We start from the raw sequence: 23,264 nt of genomic DNA on the forward strand, positions 1-23,264 counted from the left end.
ATTTTCTGTGTCTTTGTTGCATTTTTAACGCCTCTTTTTTTTAGTATGTTATAGTATTGAACATGCAGTTTTGCAAAAAAAAAAATAAAAAAAATAAAATAGACAGAAAATAGGAAGAGTTTGCCCACCTTACAAATTTAGTTCCACACTTGCATTTTTCAGATCAGTAAACAGAGCTTAAAATTAAAATAGCGGCATTAATAAGGAAGCAGTTTTCATATTCAGATTTTAATTATGGGTAAAAACTGCCCCTTTGTTATAAAAAAAATTATCTTATTGTGAAATGGTGGATTATATAATTCGATAGCTTTGTTATCTATTGTCAAAAGCAGCACATCATGCCCTGAGGTAAAGAAATTTAAGACCAAAAGAGACTTTAAGGGCACAAAAAAAAAAAACTAAAAAGTGAGAGCCACTATTCACAATAGCTCTAAAACATAAGAGATATACATTGGGCTTTTATTTGTTTATTTTTTAATAGAACAACTAATAATTTTACCCCAAACCAACACACTTTTCCAACGTCACAAAAACAGACAAAATGAAAAAGACTGGACTTCTTTCAACCATCACAGGTGCTTTCTTTATTATTACAATTCAACCAACCGTATCAAAACTGCAATGATCTCAAAAACCAAACTGCAGAGGAAATGCCTGCTCATTGTCTCAACACTAACAGTCAGGAGATAATACATCCAGTTTAACAAAAAAAAAAGAAAAGAAAAAAAAAGTCTAAAGGCACATCTCTATTTTATTTACATTGCATACACATTTGACAACAAAAAGCACACAATCAGACCTAAATCCTCAGCCTTAGAGGCTTTGCTAAAGAAGTTATTTTGGATATACACATGATAATGAATCAGTTAGTCACAGTATAAGAAGCTACAACACATAGATGGGAGTCAGTGTACACCTTGCTAAAGTATTCATACCTGTTGAACTGTCTCACATTTTGTCATTATAGTGCAAGTGAGAATGGGCAGAAATGTTAGTCTCTACCTACTGAAGGCTGGTCGAGACAAACTCAAAAAGACTTGCAGCTGTAACTGCAGCAAAAGGTGAGTTTACAAAGTATTGACCCAGAGGACCTGAAAACAAATGCACACCACACTTTTCAGCTTCAAATTTCTAAAGCGTCTTTTTTTTTTTTAAAGAACCCAACAGCATTTCCCTTTCACCTCTATCACATAAAATCCCAATAAAGTTGACTAAGGTTTATGGTTACAGCCTGAAAAAATGTGATAAAGTTCAAGGAGTAAAAATACTTTTGCAAGGCACTGTAACTTATGGCTTTAAATCACTTCCATTGAGGATCGTTGCTTTAACACCACTTTTATGCTTTATGGCTCACTGGTTTCTCTGCAAGGTCAACATTTGCCTTACAGAGAAAGTGTGTATGCAAAGGCCTATTAAAAAATAATCTCTCACAAATCCAGTGACAATGACCAGACAAATATGGATATTATGGCGAATATTTTTCGTTGAGAGAACTGTGGTGTCTTCACAATGATCCCTCAACAAGAATATCACCCTAAATGTAACTACTGGTTCTGTACAAAGTGAAACAAATCCCTCACAAAAACATCTCTGGTAGTCAGCAGTGCCTCATCTATTCTTTAGTCAAACATCATCCCTCCTTAGTCATATATGAACTTGTACTTTCAGTCAAAGTATCTTAAGATGTAATGTAAGGCTGAATGTGAGCCAGATTCCCCCCCAGTGCTCCTGGGTGATGATGCATCTGATGTTCTGTTAGTGCTGCCGTCTGCTTTATATAGACATGCACCTGAAATATCTACCACAACAATCAATACACCAATGGGAAGAGTAATTAGAGGCTTATAGCCCAGTGAAGGCCTGTATACATATATATACAGTACTATGTGCATGAGTGTTTTGTGAGCTTCTGAGATGAAAGACTGCCAGCATTTAGGAGTTAGTTTGGAGGTTTTGTTGCTCAATGAATGTGCATTTTTGTGGTATAAGTTGCACATGAGGTGTGTATGAGCTGTAGTTGTGGATTTGTTTATGCAGGAGTGTGTGTGAGTGCGCGCGCGCGCGCGTGTGTGTGTGTGTCAGACGTAATCCAGGAAGACGTCGACTGAGTTCTGCAGTAAAGGCTGGGTAGGAGCTGTGGTGCTACACACAGAGCTAAGCCTCCGCGATGGCGCCCTCTGCTGCTCACTAGCGTTTGGAGTGTTGCTCAGAGTCAGGTACACCTGCGGGATTTCACAGATTTTGGTGACGGTGCAAAACTAATAACGATTTCAGCAAAAAGAAAAACAAAACACTTCTGAAATCAGTGTCGTCTCCTCGCCGCTTACGTTCTTGGTGTTTTCCGACAGCAGCAGCTCGGTTCTCTCCACCAGTTTTCTGAAGGAAGGTCTCTTCAGAGGGTCGTCGTTCCAGCAGCACAGCATCATGTCGTACCTGCAGAGGCGAGGCTGGGATTAGTTTGAGGGTGTAATGATGTACATTTAGTCTACATTTAAACACAGATGTGAATAAGCAAACAAAGGTATGCTTATTCTAATATTTTGTCCTGCTACAGACACAGACACTTTATATAATTTAATGGGCTTTTAACACAAAATAGTACGTAATTGTGAAGTGAAATGAAAATGACTCCAGTACATCAAAATGTTTTACAAATTAAATCTGCTACTTTGCTTATCTAGTGCAAATTATGGATTTTGTAAGGCTTTATGTCAAAAATGCCCCTTTTCTTTCCACTCATCAATAAAAGGCATATTTGCGGAGTCCATAGCTAATATCTATCCTGTCAACAGATTCTCCAACCTGAGCCGTGGACCTTTGACGCTCCTCCACAGACACCACCAGCCTCTTGGCTACCCCTTTGATATTAGACTGACTATTAGCTCCCAATGGGTGCAAAATGAATTTGATTATTGTCTAAAAGAACTGAATATTTAATTTGATCCTAAATTTCATTTATTAAGGATCAGCAAAATGATCCTTATGTTTTGTATAATGCATGGTCCAAAACAATAATATTCCGTTTTCAATAGATGGAATAAATATTGGTAAATTATGATTAAACATTTCTTGTTAATCACAAGCTTTAATAAAACTTTATAGAAACTGTTTATGCAACACATGATAGACGGTGTTGCTCTAAATATTACACAGAACTCATATTATTGCACCAACTTTACGTCTACAACCAGCATGGATTAAGGATCCATGGATAAGCCATGTATTCATTTCAAATAAAAACATTTCTTTAACTTATTTTGTCTTTGACACACTTGACATTTCTTATGGATTTGAGTGATTTGAACACGTGGGTAACTGAAACATAAAACATCTCTTTATGATTAAATCATAAGAATAATGAAATGTAAAAATGTAAAATGCTGTCAGACTAAGTAGAACCGTAAACATAATATTTGGAATAGACCAACAATAAACAGGAAATGCAGATGCCGAGTTGAAGCAGTGAGATGTTTCGTGTCCTGCTGTTGCCCAAATTACATTACGGCCATTAGCTTTATGTAACGACCTCCTTGCATCTGTTTGCGGCGCTGCAGTCACCTCATCCTCGTCTGTTTTCTTCTTGAAGGACTCGTGTCATGGAACATCTCTGCGTGCAGCTTGCCTTTACGAAAGCTGTTATGCTAAATTTCTCTAGGGGAGGAGCAGCGGGCTCACCAAGCTCTGAGCCGCTTGTCCTAAAAGCTTTGGGAGTTAGACTTTGATGTGCGTTATCTTTGTCTTGATCAAACCTACATTTGACTCTTGTATATGCGGTCGAGCCCAAAACTATTCACACCCCAGAAGATTTAGGTGAGAAAGGATTTTTCTTTCAACTGAGGTGTGGCGAATGTTGGTGTAACCGCAGCTGATTTTATTGATTTTAGGTCTTTGCCTAAATCACAATTCTTTTATTAGCCAATCGCTAAGAGTCCTTCAGTTTTCTGAACAGAATAACACAGTTTAAGAGTCTAGCAACACTATTTAAGAACAAAATTAAGCCATTACAAACCTACCATTCCAGTCAGAAATGTGCATGCACTCTTTGCTTTGTTTTCTTCAGATACTTGGAAATACAATAAACAGCTTAAATGACTTAATAACCTGTACTAAGTGCACATTTCAATTTATTTCAAATGGTTTTTCAAATTAACGCACTCAAAAACAGGGACACAAACCATATGTACATTTACACACCAGTTGTATAGAAAAAATTGAAGCAAGCATAAAGTAATACATCTCTGTAATTGCGGTGGCCTTAGCCCTATTTTTAATGTAATGATTATGCTTGGAGGCTCAATCTGACCAGAAAACTGACACATTTAAATAAAATCTCCCAATTCCGATAACAAAAGTCTTCAAACATCTAGTTAGAGTGACACTAAAAGGTCATTAAGTTGTTAAGGGAGATTAATAGTTTTGGATTTGAAAAAAAAAAAAAAAAAATCTCAAACTTAAACTAGTTCACCAAATTCTTATTTTAGAAAAACCTTGGAAAATAATCGCCGACTGTTTGTCTTCCTGTTTGAATTCTCAGAAACTGATAAAACTCTTACATCTCGATAGGAGCAAACTCTGGCCTGCTCATCCTGCGGCCGTCTTGAATCATCTTGTAAAAGGCAGATCCCACCTGCATCCCTGGATACGGGCTATTTCCTGCAACACCAACACACACACACACACACACACACACACACACACACACACACACACACGCACACACACACACACACACAGAGACACACATTCTCTCTGTGATGCTACAATAAAACAAATATATAGATTTGCTGAAGACGGCCGGGGTTTAGTCATAATAATTGATTGCATTAGTGACTCTGCTAAGTGATGTTGCCTAGGGAGCGTCATCTCCAGACTCTAATGAGGCTCCGGTCAGCTCTGACTGATGACAACAATGGCTCCAACGTTATGAAAAAGTCGCAGAACTTTGGAAATGTTACCCAGAGAGAAGATTTCCCAGAGCAGGATGCCGTAGGACCACACGTCGCTCTCGAAGGTGTAGACGCAGTCGAAAATGCTCTCGGGAGACATCCACTTGACAGGCAGGCGAGCCTGGAGAGAGGGAACATTACCTTAAGGGATGCACTTTAAATGATCTCCAGCTTTTTAATTATGCATGTAATTCATTTTATGTGACGAAGCAAGCCCATAACGTCTGGTGATGTTTAGTGATTGATGACTAAGCATAAACGCATTGCAGCGGTCACATGTAAAATGTTTCAGGGGAGCTTTCCAAGTGCAAAAAAAAAAAAAAAAAAAAAAAAAAGAGAGAGAAGCTTGGGTGGCAGGGTCTCAATGCGCAAACTGGAAACAAAATCGGGCCGAGAAGGGAAGAGTGATGGATGAAGGGAGGGAACAACCGAAAGGCGCTCACGTTTCCCCGGAGCACATAGCTGGAGTCGGTGGTGATGTCTCGGGCGAGGCCAAAGTCGCAGATCTTCGCCACCCTGCCATGAGTCAGCAGAACGTTTCTCGCCGCAAGATCCCTGTGGATGCACTGCACACGAAAACAACCAAGAAGTTACTATCTGCACCGGTGTAACCCGTTTCTGCATCGGTCACACAGGTGCAGATAAGTCCGAGCCTGTGAAGTTGTTTCAAAAATTAGAAAACAACAACAACAAAAAATTTAAATAAATATTAGTAAAACATTTGGCATGGCCTAATGCTGCATAAAGTACAGTGTGATCATCAGGATAAATAGCCAAAAATAAAAAGCGTAAAGTCAGTCAACAGAGCACAGGGCAATCTACGCCTGTGTAACTCTAAGCAAGGAGGTGAACTCTTGAACTTAGTAGCTGTTTAAACATTTAGCAGCAACAAGCTCCGACAGATGACCAGCACATTCAGCATGTTTTTGTTGTAAGAGCATCAGGGACACCTTCCCTACATTTGAGAAAATATCTAGTTTGTAAACATTTTCCCAATAAAATGTAGCAGATTAAACTTTCCAAAGAGGAACTACTGTTGAATTACGATGTTTGTTTTTTTTAACAATCTGATTAGTACGTCTCATTCTCTTGTAGAGTGAGATGAAGATGCTCATTGATTGGGGTTTTCATAGCAAAGCAAAACTACTCCTTTATTGATTATGGTCAAGATAATGCAGCCCGCGTGTGGTTATTGCTGTTTGAGTTGTTACAGCAGAGTTGTTGGGCTAGACACAACAGCTGTCACTTTCTCAAAGTGGTTTCTTTCCAGTTTAGGATTTTCGTTGGAAAGTTGGACAGTTCTGTTGTCTTTTGTATTCATTTTGTCTATTTCTACATTTATGGAAATGTAGGAATATGTAGCTGTAGGCAAAGTGAAGGAATTTGTAGAGCCAGGTTAAAAGTATTGGCCATAAAGATGTGATTCTTTAAGGAGTGCTTTTAGTTTGCTTTGTGCATTTTTAAACAGTCTGTGTTAACACTTTCTTGCACCTGTAGTTCTTTTTGAAATACCACCGACTTACACCAGCTTACATTTGCAGCTTCAGATTTTTAAAGGCGATCTACAAGGTTTGTGGCAATCAAGCTACAATTCTTTGCCAAAGACGCATCGATGCCACTGGTTTTCCTCAAATTAGAACCAAAAATGAACTCCTTCTTTTAGTGGATGAATTACATACATAGGAATGTACCTTGATTTATACCCTGTCCAGCAGCAACGACTGTATTTTCACATACACAAAGTTGCTAACAGAAATCTTATATTAGCATCGTTATAGAGGGCAGGATGAAAAATAACTTAAAAAGTGGCTGAAGACAAATCAATGCTGCAGCATTACTAGCCACACAGTAAGTTAGAAAAGCAGCATTTTAAAACTCCCTTATTACAATTACCCTGCTACAACTCTAAGGCAAATGTTTTTGGTGGTTCTACGTTATGATGCTTTAATATTGATGATGGGAAAAAAAAAAGGGGTAGCAATACATTTTGAGAAATATAACCTGATGCATGTATGTAGCAACTATACAGGGAACATACAAGCACTATAAATTTTAATGTCATGGATTGCTTTTCTGAGTCTGTTAAAAATCCCCCTGGACACAGGGTTTTCCTGCATGGCTGGTAGTACTCTATGTAAACAATAAATAACACGAGAAGGTTGGTTTATTTATGTCCAATACAAGCCTGAGAATGAAAGCATCAGGGTTGTGTTTGTGAGTGTTAGTGCACCATCAGCACCAACAGCAAGCTTTTTGCGTGTATGGTGGCAATAAGCTTTAATATGATTTATGTACTGGCTGCCAGCACCTTTAAAATCTCTTCTGCAACTGCTCAATAAGTATGAACAGAGTGTGTTAAAGCCTTACATTCTTGGAGGTAATGTACTCCATTCCTTTGGCAACCTGGTAGGAAAAGCTGAGGAGGTCTTCAGCATCCAGAGAGAGCTCATCTATGCAACCTAAAACAAAGACTTCATTGTCAAGTTTCGTCAAACTTGCTGTCCATTTCAAAGTGGATAAAAATGTAGAAGAAGTACCTGACTGAGAGGATCTTTCTTTCTCAGAGGGACGCATGGGGATGTATCCTGTACCAGTTGCATCCCTGCAATACACACACACACATACACACACACACGCACGCATGCACGCACACTTATACTTGTGTACTAAGCAGAACCACATTAATATTGTAATCAAAGCAAACAATTTGCACAGATAAATACCTTGTCGGCTCAGACTGCTTGGGGACGTTGCGATAGTAACCATCCCCAACCTGGGAGTTTAGGAACGACTCTCTTTTCCTTCGAAGGAAGTTGAGCAGGTCGCCATAGCAACAGTACTCTGTGATCACCAAAATTGGGCCTGACGGGATGCAGGGATAAAAAAAAAAAAAAAAAAAAAAAAAAAAGCATTAAAGGAACAATAAAGATGAGACAAAAGCTGACGGTACTGCCTTTGTATTGCTGTTAGACATTTTAATGACTGCATTTTGACGAGTGGTAGGACATGGGATGAGCTCATCGGGTTTGAGCAATAAATGTATCTCAAAAGCAAATATCTGTCAGCGCATAATAACTTGTAATAAGGATCTTTGCATGTCTTGAAGGCATCCTTCAAGTTTCTAATGCGTCCGTAATGATAACAACTCCCATCATCTTTGTTAGAAACCAATAAAAATGGTCCATCACAGTCAATACTGACTGGTGGGCAGGTAAATGACATTGATCAATGGTAAATTAGTGACAAGCTGAACTGCAGCATGTCCTTTTATTGGAGCTGGGTGCTATCTGATTTAAGACAGATATATTGAGCAGTCAGCAGGTGAGCAGACAACCACATAAAGTTTGTTTTGAATCATTAAAGGCAATCTTCCAAACGACGATGACTACCATTAGGGACCAAATATCTTCATTTTTCTAGTGCCAAATCTGATAATCCTAATTGAAATAGAAATAAATATCTCACGAGCCATAAAACTTTGATTTTCTGAGTTGGATGAATGTGTTTGTTTCCTTGACGTAGCTTCCTGTTAATTTCAGTATTCAGTGTTTTATATCATTTTTACTAAACCTTGCACTTTTCTTGTGGTGTTTTTTTTTATTCTCCTCCTGTTTCGTGCTTGCTGTGTTCTTCAGCCTCCTCATTTTACTCTTGATTCACATTCATTAGACTTACCTATTCCTGGTTCCAGTATTCACTCATCCCTTTATTTATGCTAGCCTGCTTTCAGCCTCTGTCACATTCGCTTGTTACCCTATTCCTGTCCATGAATGTAGTATTTTTCTATTTGGTATCTTTAAATGTGCCATCTTGGATTTTGGAGGTCCAGTATTTGTTATTCTCTTACACCTGCATCATATTAATGGCTCATTAACTGCAGAGCTGAGTGACTGCTGGGGAGGAAATTCAGCTATTTGATTTAGTTGTGTTTGAGGTTCAAATAGCCCAAAGAGAATTAACATAAATAGAGCTGTTTGAGCATAGTTAGTCCAAATAAAAAATAAAATAAAAAATGAAGTAAGTTTGAGTGGAAATCTGCCACATGCTTCACAGATTATAGTCGTCTCTCACCTCCAACAGTGCAGGCTCCCAGCAGGTTCACGATGTTCACATGGTTTCCAAGATAACTAAGAACCTTCAGCTCAGACATCAGCGCTTCCTTTTCCGTGGAATGAGCGTTAGCTATGAAAACATAAGTAAATGTATTTCTGTATGATGTTACACAAGCCACAAAGACACACAAGCGGGAGCAAAACCAAGAAACTTACGTTTCAACATCTTAACGGCAACAGTTGTGACAGTATCTGCAGAGCAAAGTCCATACGCGGTGGCCCTGACCACCTTTCCAAAAGCCCCAGAGCCCAGAGTTTTACCTTGAAGAACAAGACAGTGGCAGCATTTTAATTTCACGATTTTTAAACTAAGATTCAGCCAGTCGTCTGGTCTTACTATATTCCTCGCAGTAGATTTTTTTTGTTTTTATTTAGTATAAATCCAGATTAGTTGGTACTCCAAGGCTAATGCTAACAGCTACTTTGAGATTGAAAAGACTATTGCTGACATTATAATGGTTTAAGTGGAAACAATTATTTTATTACTATTTTTATGATAATTTCTTTTGGTGAAAAAACTCTACAAGTTCCATCTTGTGTGAAATCTGATGATCACTGGAGGCTCATCGCCTCCTATCTCTATTTCCCATACAAATAATCCCCGGCTTCACTGTAAATGACTCACTAGTGCAAATCATTCATCGAATTTATAAACCGTAATGGCACAAGTAAATTGATGTGAGTTAATTCCCGCTTCTAACAAACATTGGGCATATTGTCATGAAATGTGCCAGGGCAGGACTGATTGTCCTAAGAAATACAACTAACTATCCAAGTTCTACTAAACAGAACTGCTCCGATCAGCCAGCAACAATAAGAGCATCTTGGTGCACATCCGATGCCCCCAACAGGAGTTGCCGTCAAATATGTAGGGCTGCCTAATCAGGACTTTCGTTCATTTAATTGCTTTTAACCTCTGAACAAAACCTCACTTTGTTCAGAAAATCCTGAATTATTCCTTTAAACGATGGCACAATCATACAAAAATAAAGGATGCTGCCGTACCAAAGCGAAGCTTCTGTCGAGGAAACTCCCACTTCAGGTCATATGGCAGCTGGAGGGGGTCGATGTAGATGTAGTTGTTTCCATTAATGCTCTCAATGACCTTCCACTGAATCTGGAACTTTGGTTTCTGTGGAAGTTTGGAGAAAAAAAGAGACTTTCACAGAGAAAGAACTGGCACCGCCTACTCATCGTTATTGGATTTATTTCCCAGCATTCCAATTAAGTAATTTTGTGGCTATCACTCATACGCTTGTGCCACTTCCATCATTCTTTTCTCAAAATCCCGACTGATAAAAGCTCTTTATTTGACAGCTCGTGTCTAGACTTCACCCTCAGGATCCTGCTGCAGATGCACACGCTGGTATTCAAAGAGCCTGACTCATCTGAGCGCCGTCAAAGCATCGTGCTCAGGGAGGTGAATTAATGGCTCGAGGCGTCATCGCCGTGTCATGAAATCCTTTTAACTGCACAGTGCGTGCACTCCAAAAGGCTGATTGGCTCTGTTCAAATTCATTAGCACACATTCATGCTGATAAAAAAATATCGCGCTTTTCCCTCTTCTGTGCAGAACTTCGTCACCAAATGCAGAAAGACCGATGCCTGTAACTTTAACACGCTCTGCGCAGCACGGAGGCAGACCTTATTAGTAAATGAGAACAGGCTCTTTGCCAGCAGCTTTTGAAGCCGTTTACTTTTCAATGATGGAGACTGTATATCAGTTCTGCTCAATGGAGTTAATTGAACAAGGGTGTCTATAAACTGATTTGTAGGTTTGTACAGGATTAATAGCACAGATGGGAAATTTATGACTCATATCGTGGGGTTACAGTTGCAATTGTATTATGGTGGGCACAGTCAAGGTGACAAGAAATCACACCCTTCTTCAATTCTAAGAGTTTACGTATTAAGCTTTAATAAGATTAATCCTTTTCTTACCAAGACTTAAAATTAGACAAATGTACTAAATCAGATCAGCAAAAGAACCAGTGACCTTTTAATCCTTTTAATCTGTGACCTTGACAGTCTTGATGATCTGGACTGGTCTCTAATCCATTATGGGACCAACACAAAGACACTTTAGACAAACAACCATTCATGCACAAACTTGTGTCTAACAACGCTTCACAAACTTCAGTTCACTTTTAGCCTCAGATTTTACATTAGACAACCTATTTATGCAGAGGAGACCGGTGTCAAATAATGGCTGCAACGTGCCAGGGTCACGTGGCTTGAAAATTGACCCTAGCTATAACCCTTCTACTGGAGAGATGGTGTAAGGTTCTCCTGCTTTTCACAATTCCTTAGAAAACTGCAATTTCTGAAGTGAGTGTATGCAGGATCAGGAAACTTTTCGTTTAGAGACTTAGGTCTGTCAAGTGATTAAAACCGAATGCAACAGGCAGAACAGGACCACTCCTCAACTTGCAGATACTGTTGTATTTACCATTTTTCATGTTTTCAGTTTGTTCATAGTTCATAGTGTTGCTTCAGTGGTGACCAGCTGCATGAGTGATGCTGAACTATGTTGTTTAGCCAACAGCAGTAAAATCATTTCTGGGTTCTTCCTATGCTGCAGCGTGACGAGCAGCACAGAGTATGAGGAGAGATGGACGGGCAAAGAAAAACATATTGATCCCATAAAGAAACCACTTGAATTTAAAAGGGAATGACATTCAAACAAACTGTGACAAAAAAGAAGTCCAAAGACTGCAATTGCAAGACTGTATGTTAATTGCACATTTAAAAAAAATACTCAAGACCAGAAAACTCCCCAAATTTCTACGTGTTCATGTTCAGTTTGATCAAAGCAGCAAAGGACAAACTTTGCAGTGTGCCGTTTTTTTTTTAAACATTGCATATATAGTTTGGCTTTATTTCTGCACAACGTTGACATGTTGTTTTATATGAGATATGTTTTTGCTCATGTAGATTGCATTTGCCTAACTTTCAGACCTGAAGAGAAAAAGTGAAACCCTCAAATTGGCAAAGGGCGCACTTACCAGTTCAGCACACTTATTTTTGCTCTCACCTGCATATACTTATAGACAAGCACCACTAGGATGACGCTGAGGAAGACGCCAGTAGCCAACATGCCAGTTAGGAGAGGCGTGAAGAGTTTATGGGGGACAATGCGTTCTGTGAAATTAACACACCCACACAAAGCAAAATTAGAAATCCCAAGGATAAACAAAATGGCAGTTGAAATCATTTACAGTATCAGTGAATTTTTATCAGCTGCTCCTTTACCCTCACACACACACACACACACGCTCATCTTCCTCATCCTCCTCAGTAACGGCAGACAGCTGCAGCAGTGGTGTTTGTGTGAGAGGGATTAGTAAATCTACAACACGTAATCCCAGCCTGCAGAGTCAGCATACAGTAATCTTATTCAATCCGTACCCAGTAACCACACACCTGGCCTCTGCAAACACAGCGTCAGTGGGTTGATGTGCTTGTGATGTAAACAATGTTTTTGCAGCATAGCCCAGGATATAACACACCCCCAACCCCCACACACACATCTGACCTCTGCCCCCTTCATGCGGTGCCGTCTCTACCGTCTCCCCCCCTGTACGGCTTCAGACGGTGTGAGGGGTGTGAAATGTGTTACCTCTGATGGTGAACAGAATGTAGGCTTCCTCTCCCTGCGTGGACGCCACACATTCCAGAGTGTGGTACTGAGCGTGCTCGTTGCTGACGTTCAGGCGGCTCTCCACCTCACTCCTGCCGAACGCTGACTCCGACAGGACAGTGACCTCTGGGCTCTCCCATTGGGTGGCATTGGGCAGGTTGGAGCACCTGATGGGAAGTTGAAGTATTTAACTTTCTTTACTCTGTCTTCATCAACATGCGATCTACACCAGCAGGTTTTCGAAACTCAAAGATGACATGAATAATAAGGTTCGACATGGGAAATCTTTTCCCGCACTGATTTCTGTTCTGCTAAAACAACAAGACTCTTTTTAAAAAAAAATAAAAAATAAAAAATAGTGACATATTTGTAGAAAGACAAACACTGAAGGTAACTCTTGTATTTGAGTCCAGTCGTACAGTGCAGAATTTACAAAAAGATACACAGAAGCTTGTGGTTGAAACAAGCAAAGACATTCATAATGTTTCTGTTCGCTTCCATCATCAATTCCAACGTCTTTCTCTTTGTAAAAATACTACAGTAATGTCCTACAAACCCAACATGATAACTGTATCATTAACTCAAGAAAACCAGCAGTTGTTTTTCCTAGTGACAGCAGGAAATTTCTGAATATATTTAGCCTAACTTGATATTTAACTTCACATTTCTAAAAATAAATCACTTTTTTGGCATTGTGGTGTTTGTGTGTAGGCATGTGTGCCTGGTTTGGCTACTTGTGTGTGTTCTGTTGGCCCAAAAAGGTGTTAATCATCCCGTCCAGCTTCCTTGAGCATTTTCTTCTTTTAGATGAATGGTTATAGAAGTGAATAGTGAGCTATTTTTTGATTTGATCACAAGTGATCTGTTTAAAGTCACTAAGAGAGCAGTAAGGGCAAAAACATATTTAAAACATCTTTAGGTGATTATTTGTCCATTAACTCACTGCCTTACCCAGTGGATTACCATAATAACTGTGGTAATTCACTACTTTAGATGGACAATTACTACTGCTAACCTTTATTTTGTCTATCATAATTAGGTCAACAACTCACTAATTGAGAATCTGCAATATTACCACATAAAAAAAGATGGAGAGACAGATGGCTATGAACCAACAAAGCAAAATGTGACAAAGACTTGCGCCGGCTTGTCTTTCTTATTGTCATATCAGCTTAAATAATCCAATAAGGCAAACAAAAAGAGATTACGGCACGATCACAGAAATCCAGTCTACATTTTGGCATACCTTGTGCGGGGCAGCTCACAGAAGTACCAGCTAATTTTCGGTACCGGATAACCGGCGGCGACGCAGCGGACCTGACCATCAACTGGCCCGTCCTGCGCAATGATAACAGGTTTACCTTGCAGTAGGAAAAGATAAACGACAGATAAGAGAAATGTTTATAAAACAAGAAAAATTAACCCACAACTTGAGAGGATGAGTCATTTGTAATACTGTACACAGGGAAATCTCAACTGAACTAAACACAGACATAGCAACCTGTTATGAAGTGATTTTTTTTCGTTATGAAAACTTAGGTCTCACCTCAAAGGAAATTATCCAACCAAGAGTTTCACAGTAAATACCAAAGTTTTCCAAACCCCACAAAAGTTTGAAAATAGTAATATCTGTTTTGTTTTGTTTTCCCCCCCAAAAAGACTATCACCATTACTACAACTGAAGAAATGTAAATGTATAGAGAGGACACTTTCATTAAGATGAAATTCTAACTATATTCTCACTCACCAATCTTTTCTTATAATCTATTAAAGCTGCTATTTAGCTGCATAACTGATGCCTCATATCACAATAAATCTGTCATGCACTCCCTGAGCCATCTCTGTTACCCAACATATTTAACTGGCTTTTTAACAGAGATGGGTAGAGTACCCAAAAATTGTACTCAAGACAAGTATTACTTCACCATATTTTTACTCAAGTAAAAGTAAAAAGTAACTGTACAAGAAATGACTCAAGTACGTGTAAAAAAGTATCAGAACATCTGATTTAATATTTAAAAATGACGTCATCATATAGATACAGATGTAAAGGTATGACCAAATTCTGCTGTTTTAAAGATTAACAAAAAAAAAAAAAATACAAATAAATGATTTGATTGCGAAATAACAGATTCAGGCAGCACTTTTCCAAATCATAAAACAAAAAATCTATGAAACCACTTACAGTCGGGAATCCAAATATACTATAATGCTAGAGCAGGGTGAAGTACATCCAGTGCCAAAAAGCACAGCAGAGTCAGCAGACAGAAAATGAAAATAGAAACAACATCCTACTTTACCTTGAGGTGTAGGTGTGCCTGTATCTTGTGTATATTTTGTTTTTTCGTCATTCAATGAAGATACTCACAGTGGGTACAAATTCTTCCATAAATAAAAGTAGCAGTATAAAAGTACAGTGTAGTAAAACTGCTCCTAAACGTAAATTTTTTCCCAGAGCTACTCAAGAAAATGCTCCCGAGTAAATGCAACTAGTTATTACCCATCTTTGCTCTTAAATAAATAATAAGAAATAAGAAATTTAGTGTCACAACTAGCAGTCGGTGTGCAATTAGCCTTCATGTTCCGGCTCAAAGCTAAATGAGTAGCCACCATCACTCTTATTTGCATTACTGACTTCTCAGAGTTGATCGAGATAAGGAGACTTTGCTCTTGTTGACACCACATGTGATGAATGTGTTTTACTCACTGTTGACGTATACGTGAAATGAGCGCTCAACGGACGCGTCTCCATTACTGACCGAGAACGTGTAGACCCCGCCCTCAGAGCTGAGGACCCTCACCAGTCTCAGCTGACTGGTGAATCTGATGGGAACAGAAACAGACTTCAATATCTGTCCTCAGACAGACAAACCCCACAGTGTTGTTGCACTCCGAATACCGTGCACCTGTATTTTCTGTGTTTGACGGGGCGGACAGTGATGACGTGCTCTGTGGTGTTGAGGAGGTGCTCCTTGTTGTAGGACCAGAAGATGGAGCGCGGTGCGGGATAGGCGTCAAATTCCACCCTGAGGGTCAGGCTCTCCCCTTCTTTGACCTCTTGGATTGGACTATGATTTCCTAAAGGTGTAATGAACCCCTGATCTGAAGAACAAAGACACATAGTTTTGTTGGCACAGTTGGTATAGAAACTTTGCAGCACGTTTGAGTCATCTTTCTGTTGGTTGAGTCATCTATTGAATAAACAATCACAGTGTACTGCAGTAATGTAATTTGAGTGGTGATGGATGCTCCCCTGGAGTACTGGCTGCAAGTTTGCATAATAAGAAAATAAAATACGTCATTTTGGGGTGAATAATATACTATTTCATCTGGGGCTTTTCTTCCCCTCAGATTCCAGTTTTGTTTGACATGATTGGTTTCATAAACTGAATGATTCAGACCCAACAAACCAACTTTAAGACTTACCACGTACATCCAGCTGCATTGCAGCATCACTGTGACCTTTCTCGTTGTGGGCGTGGCAGCGGTAAATTCCAGAATCTAATTGGACGACGGTTGCTATGGAGAGTTTGGTTGAACGTAAATAGCCCCGGGAGCTGGGCAGGATGTGTGAGATCTGGGACTTCACAGGATTCTGTAAATCATTAGCATCAAACATAACCACGTCATTGTATTTTACATGCAACTTAGCATCGTGAGTAATAGTTATTTAAATTATAAACGTTTTAACGCCACTTAAATGAACCAATCAGAAGTTTGTTTTTAGTTCACTTTCAGCCATTTTGTAGTTAATTGCAAAACTCAATTTTTTGAAGTTAATAGATAATGTTATTTGTAACAGTTACCAAATTAAAGCCTCTATAAAAACCCACCAGAGGGTTTGTCAGTTTAATTTGGTTGAGTTAAAAAGGTACATAAAATCTAGCCAAAGCAATTTACAAGAAAAAAAATATTTCAAAGCTTGGTTCAAATCACAGAAGTGAACTTAATACTTCTCTGCATCTGAGACTTAAACCTCTGTCTTGTGTTAGCCCCTACAATTCACAGGTATTGCACATATCCCACTCAGTTTGTGGAGAGTATAAAGCAAGTATTTCGTTTTTGATGTATCTTTTAACTGTTTCCATGTGGCAGACCTCTAAATGTCTGTACATGTACACATTAGTAATAAGTAGGGAAAAAAAACTAAGTGGTGAGTTTTAAACAGCCAGGAAAAAGACACCCTTCTCAAATAACTTTGTATAAATACCCAGCATTAATCTTACCGCTGCTGAAGGGACGTCCCACGTAAGACTGAATTCTGAGTTGATGTTGGTGGAGTTGCAGGTAAGCTCAAATGCCTCGCCCGTCTTCAGGATGACCGTGTCTTTGTGGGACAGGATGACCTCTGGCCGCAACTCTGGCACTGGGACACAAAGGCAGCAATGTCATAGTTGTATATGAGGTGAGGTCAAGCAAACAAGCGCAGTGCGAACGCACTTTTCCAGATGTTCTCTTTTATCATTCCAATTACGTGATAACTGAGGCTTTTTGAAAAGGTTTTAGTGTTTTCATTAGCAGTACAACTACCATTAATATTTGCATATTAATATTTGCATATTTCATCACCACGCTCACTCTTCGTGAAAAGCATGACGAATGAGTATCACACACCCAAGATAAACGAACCTCAGAGGGTGTGTGACCAGTGGTTTGTGCTCACATGACAGCACACAAAAAGCTCAGTGTGTGTGTGTGTGTGTGTGTGTGAGTATGCAAACGTTTGTCCATAAATGGCATGATTCACTTCTGCAATCAACTGCAGTCGGAGCTCACATCGCTGCGTAGTTTTTCTGCTTGTTCTGCACTAATTATGTTTAACCCAAACAATCTTCACACACAGCTCTGTTCAAATCCCTGCGCTCCTCCTTCCCACACGCATCATCCACCCGTCCCCAACCCTCCTCCCTGTCTCCATGTAGACACGGTCCTCAGAGAGGAGAGCGAGTGTGTGGTGCGGAACTGAGGATGAGAGGACAATCAGTTTCAGCTGTAATCTTTTGACTGATTAGCAAAGCCTTAAGGCTTTTAAGGTTGATTTAAGTGAAGCTTGAGTCTATATAAATTGTAGTCTCAACCTAGGCATGTTTTAATGCATTACCATTAGAATCACTTCAAAATCCAGCGTCTGACTTCATAATTACTTAAGTGACTTAAATTATAGGTTTTTACATCCATGTATTACCATTAATCTTATATGTATGTGTTTGTATTTTTAAGAATTTCATGTAGAGAGAAGCTCACACAGAAGAACTTTACAGCATTTAACGTTTTGATCCTAAACATCTGATCAACAGCAAGGTACGCCCAGATCCAGATACTCCACAGACATAATGCATTAGGGTTATTTAAGTCCAATTAATACCAGCAGATTGCCACCTGGAGTTATTTTGTTTGGCATGTTTCAGGTGCAGCAGTGCAATAGTTAACCTCATGGACCTGGAAGAATACAAAATGTCTTGTTATTCTACTAGTTATTACTTTTGTGATTAAACAAATAATGCAAGCCAGTGAAACTGGCCATAGTTTGAATATATTTCTGTGAAAATAATTATAAAAATATGTAGCTAATGTTTGGCAAAATACTGATTTATTAAAGATTAATGCCTTTTCAATAGACTACCAAAGATACTTTTTAAGAAATTAAAAGTTTTTTTCGTCATTTCTTAAAGTGCCAAATGTATATCCAATTATAGAATCACCCATATATTCTCAAATTTGTGATACTATTACTACTATATTATTTACAAAATATGTTTTTTGTTGTTAAATGCAATAAATATTTTTTTGTTATCTATGTTATATTCTTGATTAGGATGTTTTAGAAATAGTTTAGTCTTCTTTTTTAAATAATTTGTTCATAACCCCTTGTCTGGTTTAGGCAATAACATGCTTGATGGTAAACTATCTCAGTTTACCTCTGTAAAATGTGCCGATGCTGAATTACGCAGATAGAACTGGTGTTTCCTGCTGTTCTAGTTTTTAAAGGTCTTTCAGTTTTTTTAAAAAATTTGCAAACCAAAAGGAAATGTTATGGTATAGATAACATCTTTGGTTGAACGATCAACAATTCATCCTCTCTGTGTGAGGGGATGTGCATATCCGGCACATTTGGAAGTTAAAATTGGTGAACTGCATCACTAATTTCCTGGTTTTCCGGGTTTCCTGGATTTAAAAATATTAAGACTTCCCTCCAGAGTCTCTGATTGGGAATCTGTAGAAAGATTTTCTCAGACATCTGCGCCAAGACAGTTTGTCAGTAAAAATTATATTTGAAAAAGCAAATAAAACGTTGCATTTTGACAAACGCCCTTCCTCTGCTGCTCTCCACGCTACAAAACCTGCATAAATGTCATCAGGAGCATCATGTGGTGTGGAAAGACAGTCTTCCAGGAAGGTTCACATTAATGGTGATCTTGACGATATTCCATTTGCAAAAAGGAAAAGCTCGGACTTTGAAAAGAAGAAAATGCTCCATTAAAATCTAGTCGATTGTGTCTCTTAGTGAGTGGAAAAGCATTTGAAATACACGGTAAATCTTGCTTTCCCCAAAAATAGCTTCCTTACCAACATGACATACACAGAGCACTCAGCCTCTTTCTGTTTCTCTCTCTCTCCTTTCTAACTTCATTAACACCCATGAGACAAATCTAGTGAAGCTATGCCAGCTGGAATGCTAATGCGGAGCCCTTTAGGCAACATGAACCACATGTTACTCTTCTCTTTTGCTTCATGTTTCCTACTCACCAGGTCGAACATCAACGCTATATGAGACAGACGTGACTCTGTTTCCGCCGAGTTGTCCCACACATCTGTAGCAGCCCTTAACTTCCTCCCTAGCATTGCGGATGATGATGCCTCGCTGCAGATTCCCACTGTAAACCATTCCTGAAGGCAAAGGTCGTCCGTCGCAGGTCTCCAAAGACAGGTTGGCGACGTCTGGGTCGGTCACGAGACACGGGATGATGCAGTCCTCACCAGCCCGAACCAGAATACTGCTCATCATGGTCTGCTGGAAAGCACTGTGAGGGTCTGGGGACATTGATCAAATTGAAAATCCCTCTGTAAAAAGAGGCGGCTGAGTGATCAAGAAAATCCGTTAATATCTCGAGTGGCCCACCTTTAACGTAAACGAAGATTGAGCTGTTCTCCTGGGTGTTATTGTTGACACACACATACCAACCCATCTGCTGGGCCTGGACCCCCGACAAGCTGAGGGAAGCTACCTTGCCCTCCTCCACCTCCCCCTCAAGCTTGCGGTTCTTCTCCCTTTGCCACCTGAGCAGGAACGGGGCTCCGGACGCTGTGGCGTTGTCATGGCAACGCAGCTGCAGCTTCCCCTTCTTGGGAACCACTATGTGAGGCTCGCTGGGGAAGATGACAGGTTTGCTCCACGCTAAAACAGAGAGCAGAGAATACAGGTGATGAAGCAACTTAGGGACAAATCAGGAGGATCTTCATAATAGATTGTAATTCAGATTATTTAGTTGATTAGAAAGTGGATCGCAAAGGTATTTAACTATGTCACATTTTGTCATCGATGCAAAGTAGCACTTAATGATAAACTGGAACTTTTGCAAATAAAATCTGAAAAGTGTGCCATCAGTTTGGACTAGCATCTCATTCATTGTTCATTCTGAAGAGCAGTAATGTCACAGGATGATGCTGCCACCATCGTGCGTCTCCATGGCGATGACGTGTTCTCATTTTTGACTCATCTTAGTTTACCTGCACATGTAGCATTTCACATGGAGGTTTATAAGTTTGGTTTTGGTTCTCATCTGACCAGAGAAGTTTATTTATTAAGTGCTTTTCACAGACAACGTACAACAAAAATCAGCATTAATTATACAAAGAATAAAAACAATCGTGACATAAAAGCCTGGGTGGAAAAAAAGAGCTTTGAGGTCATTTACACAATGGTGGACTCTTTTCAGTAAGTAAATGACTTCTAGAGACAATTGATTGTAACAGATTTTATTTAGTGTTACGTATTTATTAAGCACCATCCACCACCTCCTCCACCGTGTGTCATTTAATGCTAGATTACGACGTCAAACCTCAGCAAAATTCAACAGACTAAGTTTTGATGTACTAATAAGACTTGAGAAGCTATAACAGAATCAGTGTTGGTATTTCTCCTTGGATGACACATCACAATTTACTGCTGCTTTTCTTCCATTCGACAAACTAAATGATTCATGGACTGACCAGAGTGGAGCAAACACCAAACCCAATGAAAGGGGCTATAATGTGATAGTTAAATAGGATGTAATCCTTGGCACAGTGGACAGGCTGCTTTTTAACCACCACAGCTCAAATAAGCAATCAATAATTATGAGCAATCCAACCATTGAGTAATCACACATTAAGCCCCAGTGATCCATCTCTCAAAGACACAAGCCTAAACCAACAGTTTTAGTTTCAGTCAAGCCCCCCATCAGCCAGAGATTTTCACATGATAAGCAGCATTTCAAGAGCAAGATTTTCATGTGACTGTGATGCCTCGGGGCTGGAGTGGAGCTCTGACGGAGCATCTGGATGCTCTCCCTCCAAAACATCAATAGAGTATCTGTGTTTACACTGGCAGTGGGCGCATGTCCCCCGGCTGATCGCCTTGTTTGGGAAAAACATGCCATTTCGGCTAAAGGTTTCGTGTTAAAACCTGAGGCTGTTCTGTTAGTCAACAAGTGTTTTTTTTTTTTTATGGCAAAACAAAATGTTATTCCACATATGGTGTTGGTCAATTTGCCTCTTCACCATTTCATAATCACATTTCACCATCATTTTTCATTAACATTAAAATTTCGACTATGATTCTTTTCTTCTTTTTTTGTAATTTTTTTTTTATCCTGAAACTTTGTATTTGACTCTATTCATAATTACATTACACTGTTTGGGTACGTTTATTCTAATGAAATGTAATTAGGACGCTAACAAATCAACTCAAAGTGCTTTTTAGCTTGCAGATAGTGCTGATTAGAGCCGCTCCTCATGGTGTCGACTAGAAAAACATTTGAAATTATCAGTAGAATGGCACCATTTCAAATACGAAACAAATAAAGCTGGATGGGTACCAAACAGCAACAGGGCGAATATATTTGCACCAAGGGTCCACGTCAATGATTACATGACTACACAAAAAGCATTGGAAGAAACGAATAAAAATGCAGAAGTACGAGACGACCAGCATTCAAACAGACATAACTGGCTCCATTTCGTGCCTGGAAAAAATATATGACCCCCCGCTCCCACTTTGTGACGCGCTCTTATTGATTAATATCTGTGATTGTGTCATATAAAAACATTTCTTAATAAATTATATAATTTAGTTTATAACTGCCAAACTGCAAACGTACGAAACAACCGCAGGCGAAAAGGCATCCAAAGAAGCAATCAGGTTTTTGCCACTATGTGAAGATGCAAGAAAGATTTCTGAAATATGTACAGCTTATTACTTGTAAGATATTCGTATATCTTTGTATATATTTGTATATCTTACAAGTAAGATCATGTAAGTGCTACAAGCATTTATGTTCGATACTCAAATGCTTAAATACAACAAAATTCAATAAGTTGCTAGTCGTTAAATAAGCCGGTACTAAATGGTTTGTCTACAGGTGTAAACAAGCGAAGGGATGAATTAACCCGGAGCTGAGTTGTCGATTACGTGGTGCGTTCGTGTGCGCCCTTTTTGTTTGTTCTGCTTGTACAACCTAATCCGTGCCATTTAGGAAGGGACAGTCTAAATAATTAATGTATTTTTTTTTTCCCCTTTCTTTTTTCAAGCAAGACACCCACGGACACACACCTGTTGCCGTTTAGGGAAGGCATTTACGGTAAAGCGTATTTGCATAAAGTGTCTCTACTAGTGAAGAGCAGGTTGAGGGAAAACACCGGGAACAAGCTCTCCTTGAACAATGTGCTCCTGCCCATGTAAACTCTCTTATAGAGGAAAAACGAACAGGAGGCTGTTCTAAAATATGCACAACGCCGTTACAGTTTAATCATGGACAGCGCAATCTCAAAAATAGAAACAGTGTTAGAAAGCAGAACACAGACTTCGTTTTGGGAGCGAGGAGGTTTGGGGAAATGTACAAAATTGATAAATTGGACATTAAGTTAGCATATATTCTATACATGTGAAGAGACAATCAACATGGATATTACAGAATATATTGTATATCTAAACAACATTAAAAGTGTTTTTCTCACCTGTAATAGGCAGAAAGATGAAATATGAGGTACAAATAACCCAAGGGCACCTCATTATTAGGCAGATTTTGCGTCTTTTTAAATTCTACTCCATGCGTTTCAAGGGCACAAATAACCATCCCGCGGTGGCACAGCAGACTCCGTCCACAGGTACAACGACGCAGAACAAGTCCATCCAGAGAAATAAACGCACAGACGCGGTGATGTCCTACTGCAGACTCCGAGTCTCTGTTGATGGAGCTCAAGCTGAGGCGTTTAAAGACACAGTCTCCTCTGCTCCCTGCGCTGGATGGCTGCCACGCCTCCTTACACTCTAAAAATGGCTGGGTTCAAAATCAACCAGTGTTCTGG

The 23,264-nt window shown here is 39.3% G+C and overlaps 1 protein-coding gene across 2 annotated transcripts; it reads right to left on the reverse strand.

Annotated features, from left to right (window-relative positions):
* Positions 1-557: 557 nt before the first annotated feature.
* Positions 558-23,172, reverse strand: kitb (KIT proto-oncogene, receptor tyrosine kinase b). 2 transcript variants are annotated; one of them, XM_014988645.2, is made up of 21 exons: positions 22,914-23,172; positions 19,819-20,094; positions 19,446-19,730; positions 16,925-17,064; positions 16,125-16,293; positions 15,605-15,800; positions 15,406-15,521; positions 13,945-14,059; positions 12,678-12,865; positions 12,093-12,199; positions 10,064-10,190; positions 9,215-9,319; positions 9,018-9,128; positions 7,670-7,808; positions 7,484-7,548; positions 7,314-7,405; positions 5,390-5,512; positions 4,956-5,067; positions 4,554-4,653; positions 2,328-2,433; positions 558-2,222 (listed from the first exon to the last, which is right to left on the reverse strand). In XM_014988645.2, the coding sequence occupies exons 1-21, from the start codon at positions 22,966-22,968 to the stop codon at positions 2,079-2,081; spliced, it is 2,871 nt and encodes a 956-aa protein (XP_014844131.2). In that variant the 5' UTR covers positions 22,969-23,172; the 3' UTR covers positions 558-2,078. The 2 variants fall into 2 exon arrangements, with proteins under 2 accessions (XP_014844131.2, XP_014844130.2); XM_014988644.2 differs by having other exon boundaries at positions 7,314-7,548.
* Positions 23,173-23,264: the final 92 nt, after the last annotated feature.

Source organism: Poecilia mexicana, unplaced genomic scaffold, assembly GCF_051168715.1.
Source record: "Poecilia mexicana isolate PSO_F unplaced genomic scaffold, ASM5116871v1 scaffold_1, whole genome shotgun sequence".
Classification (NCBI taxonomy): Eukaryota; Metazoa; Chordata; class Actinopteri; order Cyprinodontiformes; family Poeciliidae; genus Poecilia; species Poecilia mexicana.

Bases quoted from the DNA above. Each gene is read 5' to 3' on its own strand.
- kitb (XM_014988644.2), bottom strand. From the start codon at position 22,968: ATGAGGTGCCCTTGGGTTATTTGTACCTCATATTTCATCTTTCTGCCT. The intron at 16,294-16,924 runs GTAAGATTAATG...AATGATTTACAG, and splicing joins GGGACGTCCCTTCAGCAGCG to AATCCTGTGAAGTCCCAGAT. The intron at 10,191-12,092 runs GTGAGAGCAAAA...AAACTTCCACAG, and splicing joins TTGTCTATAAGTATATGCAG to AAACCAAAGTTCCAGATTCA.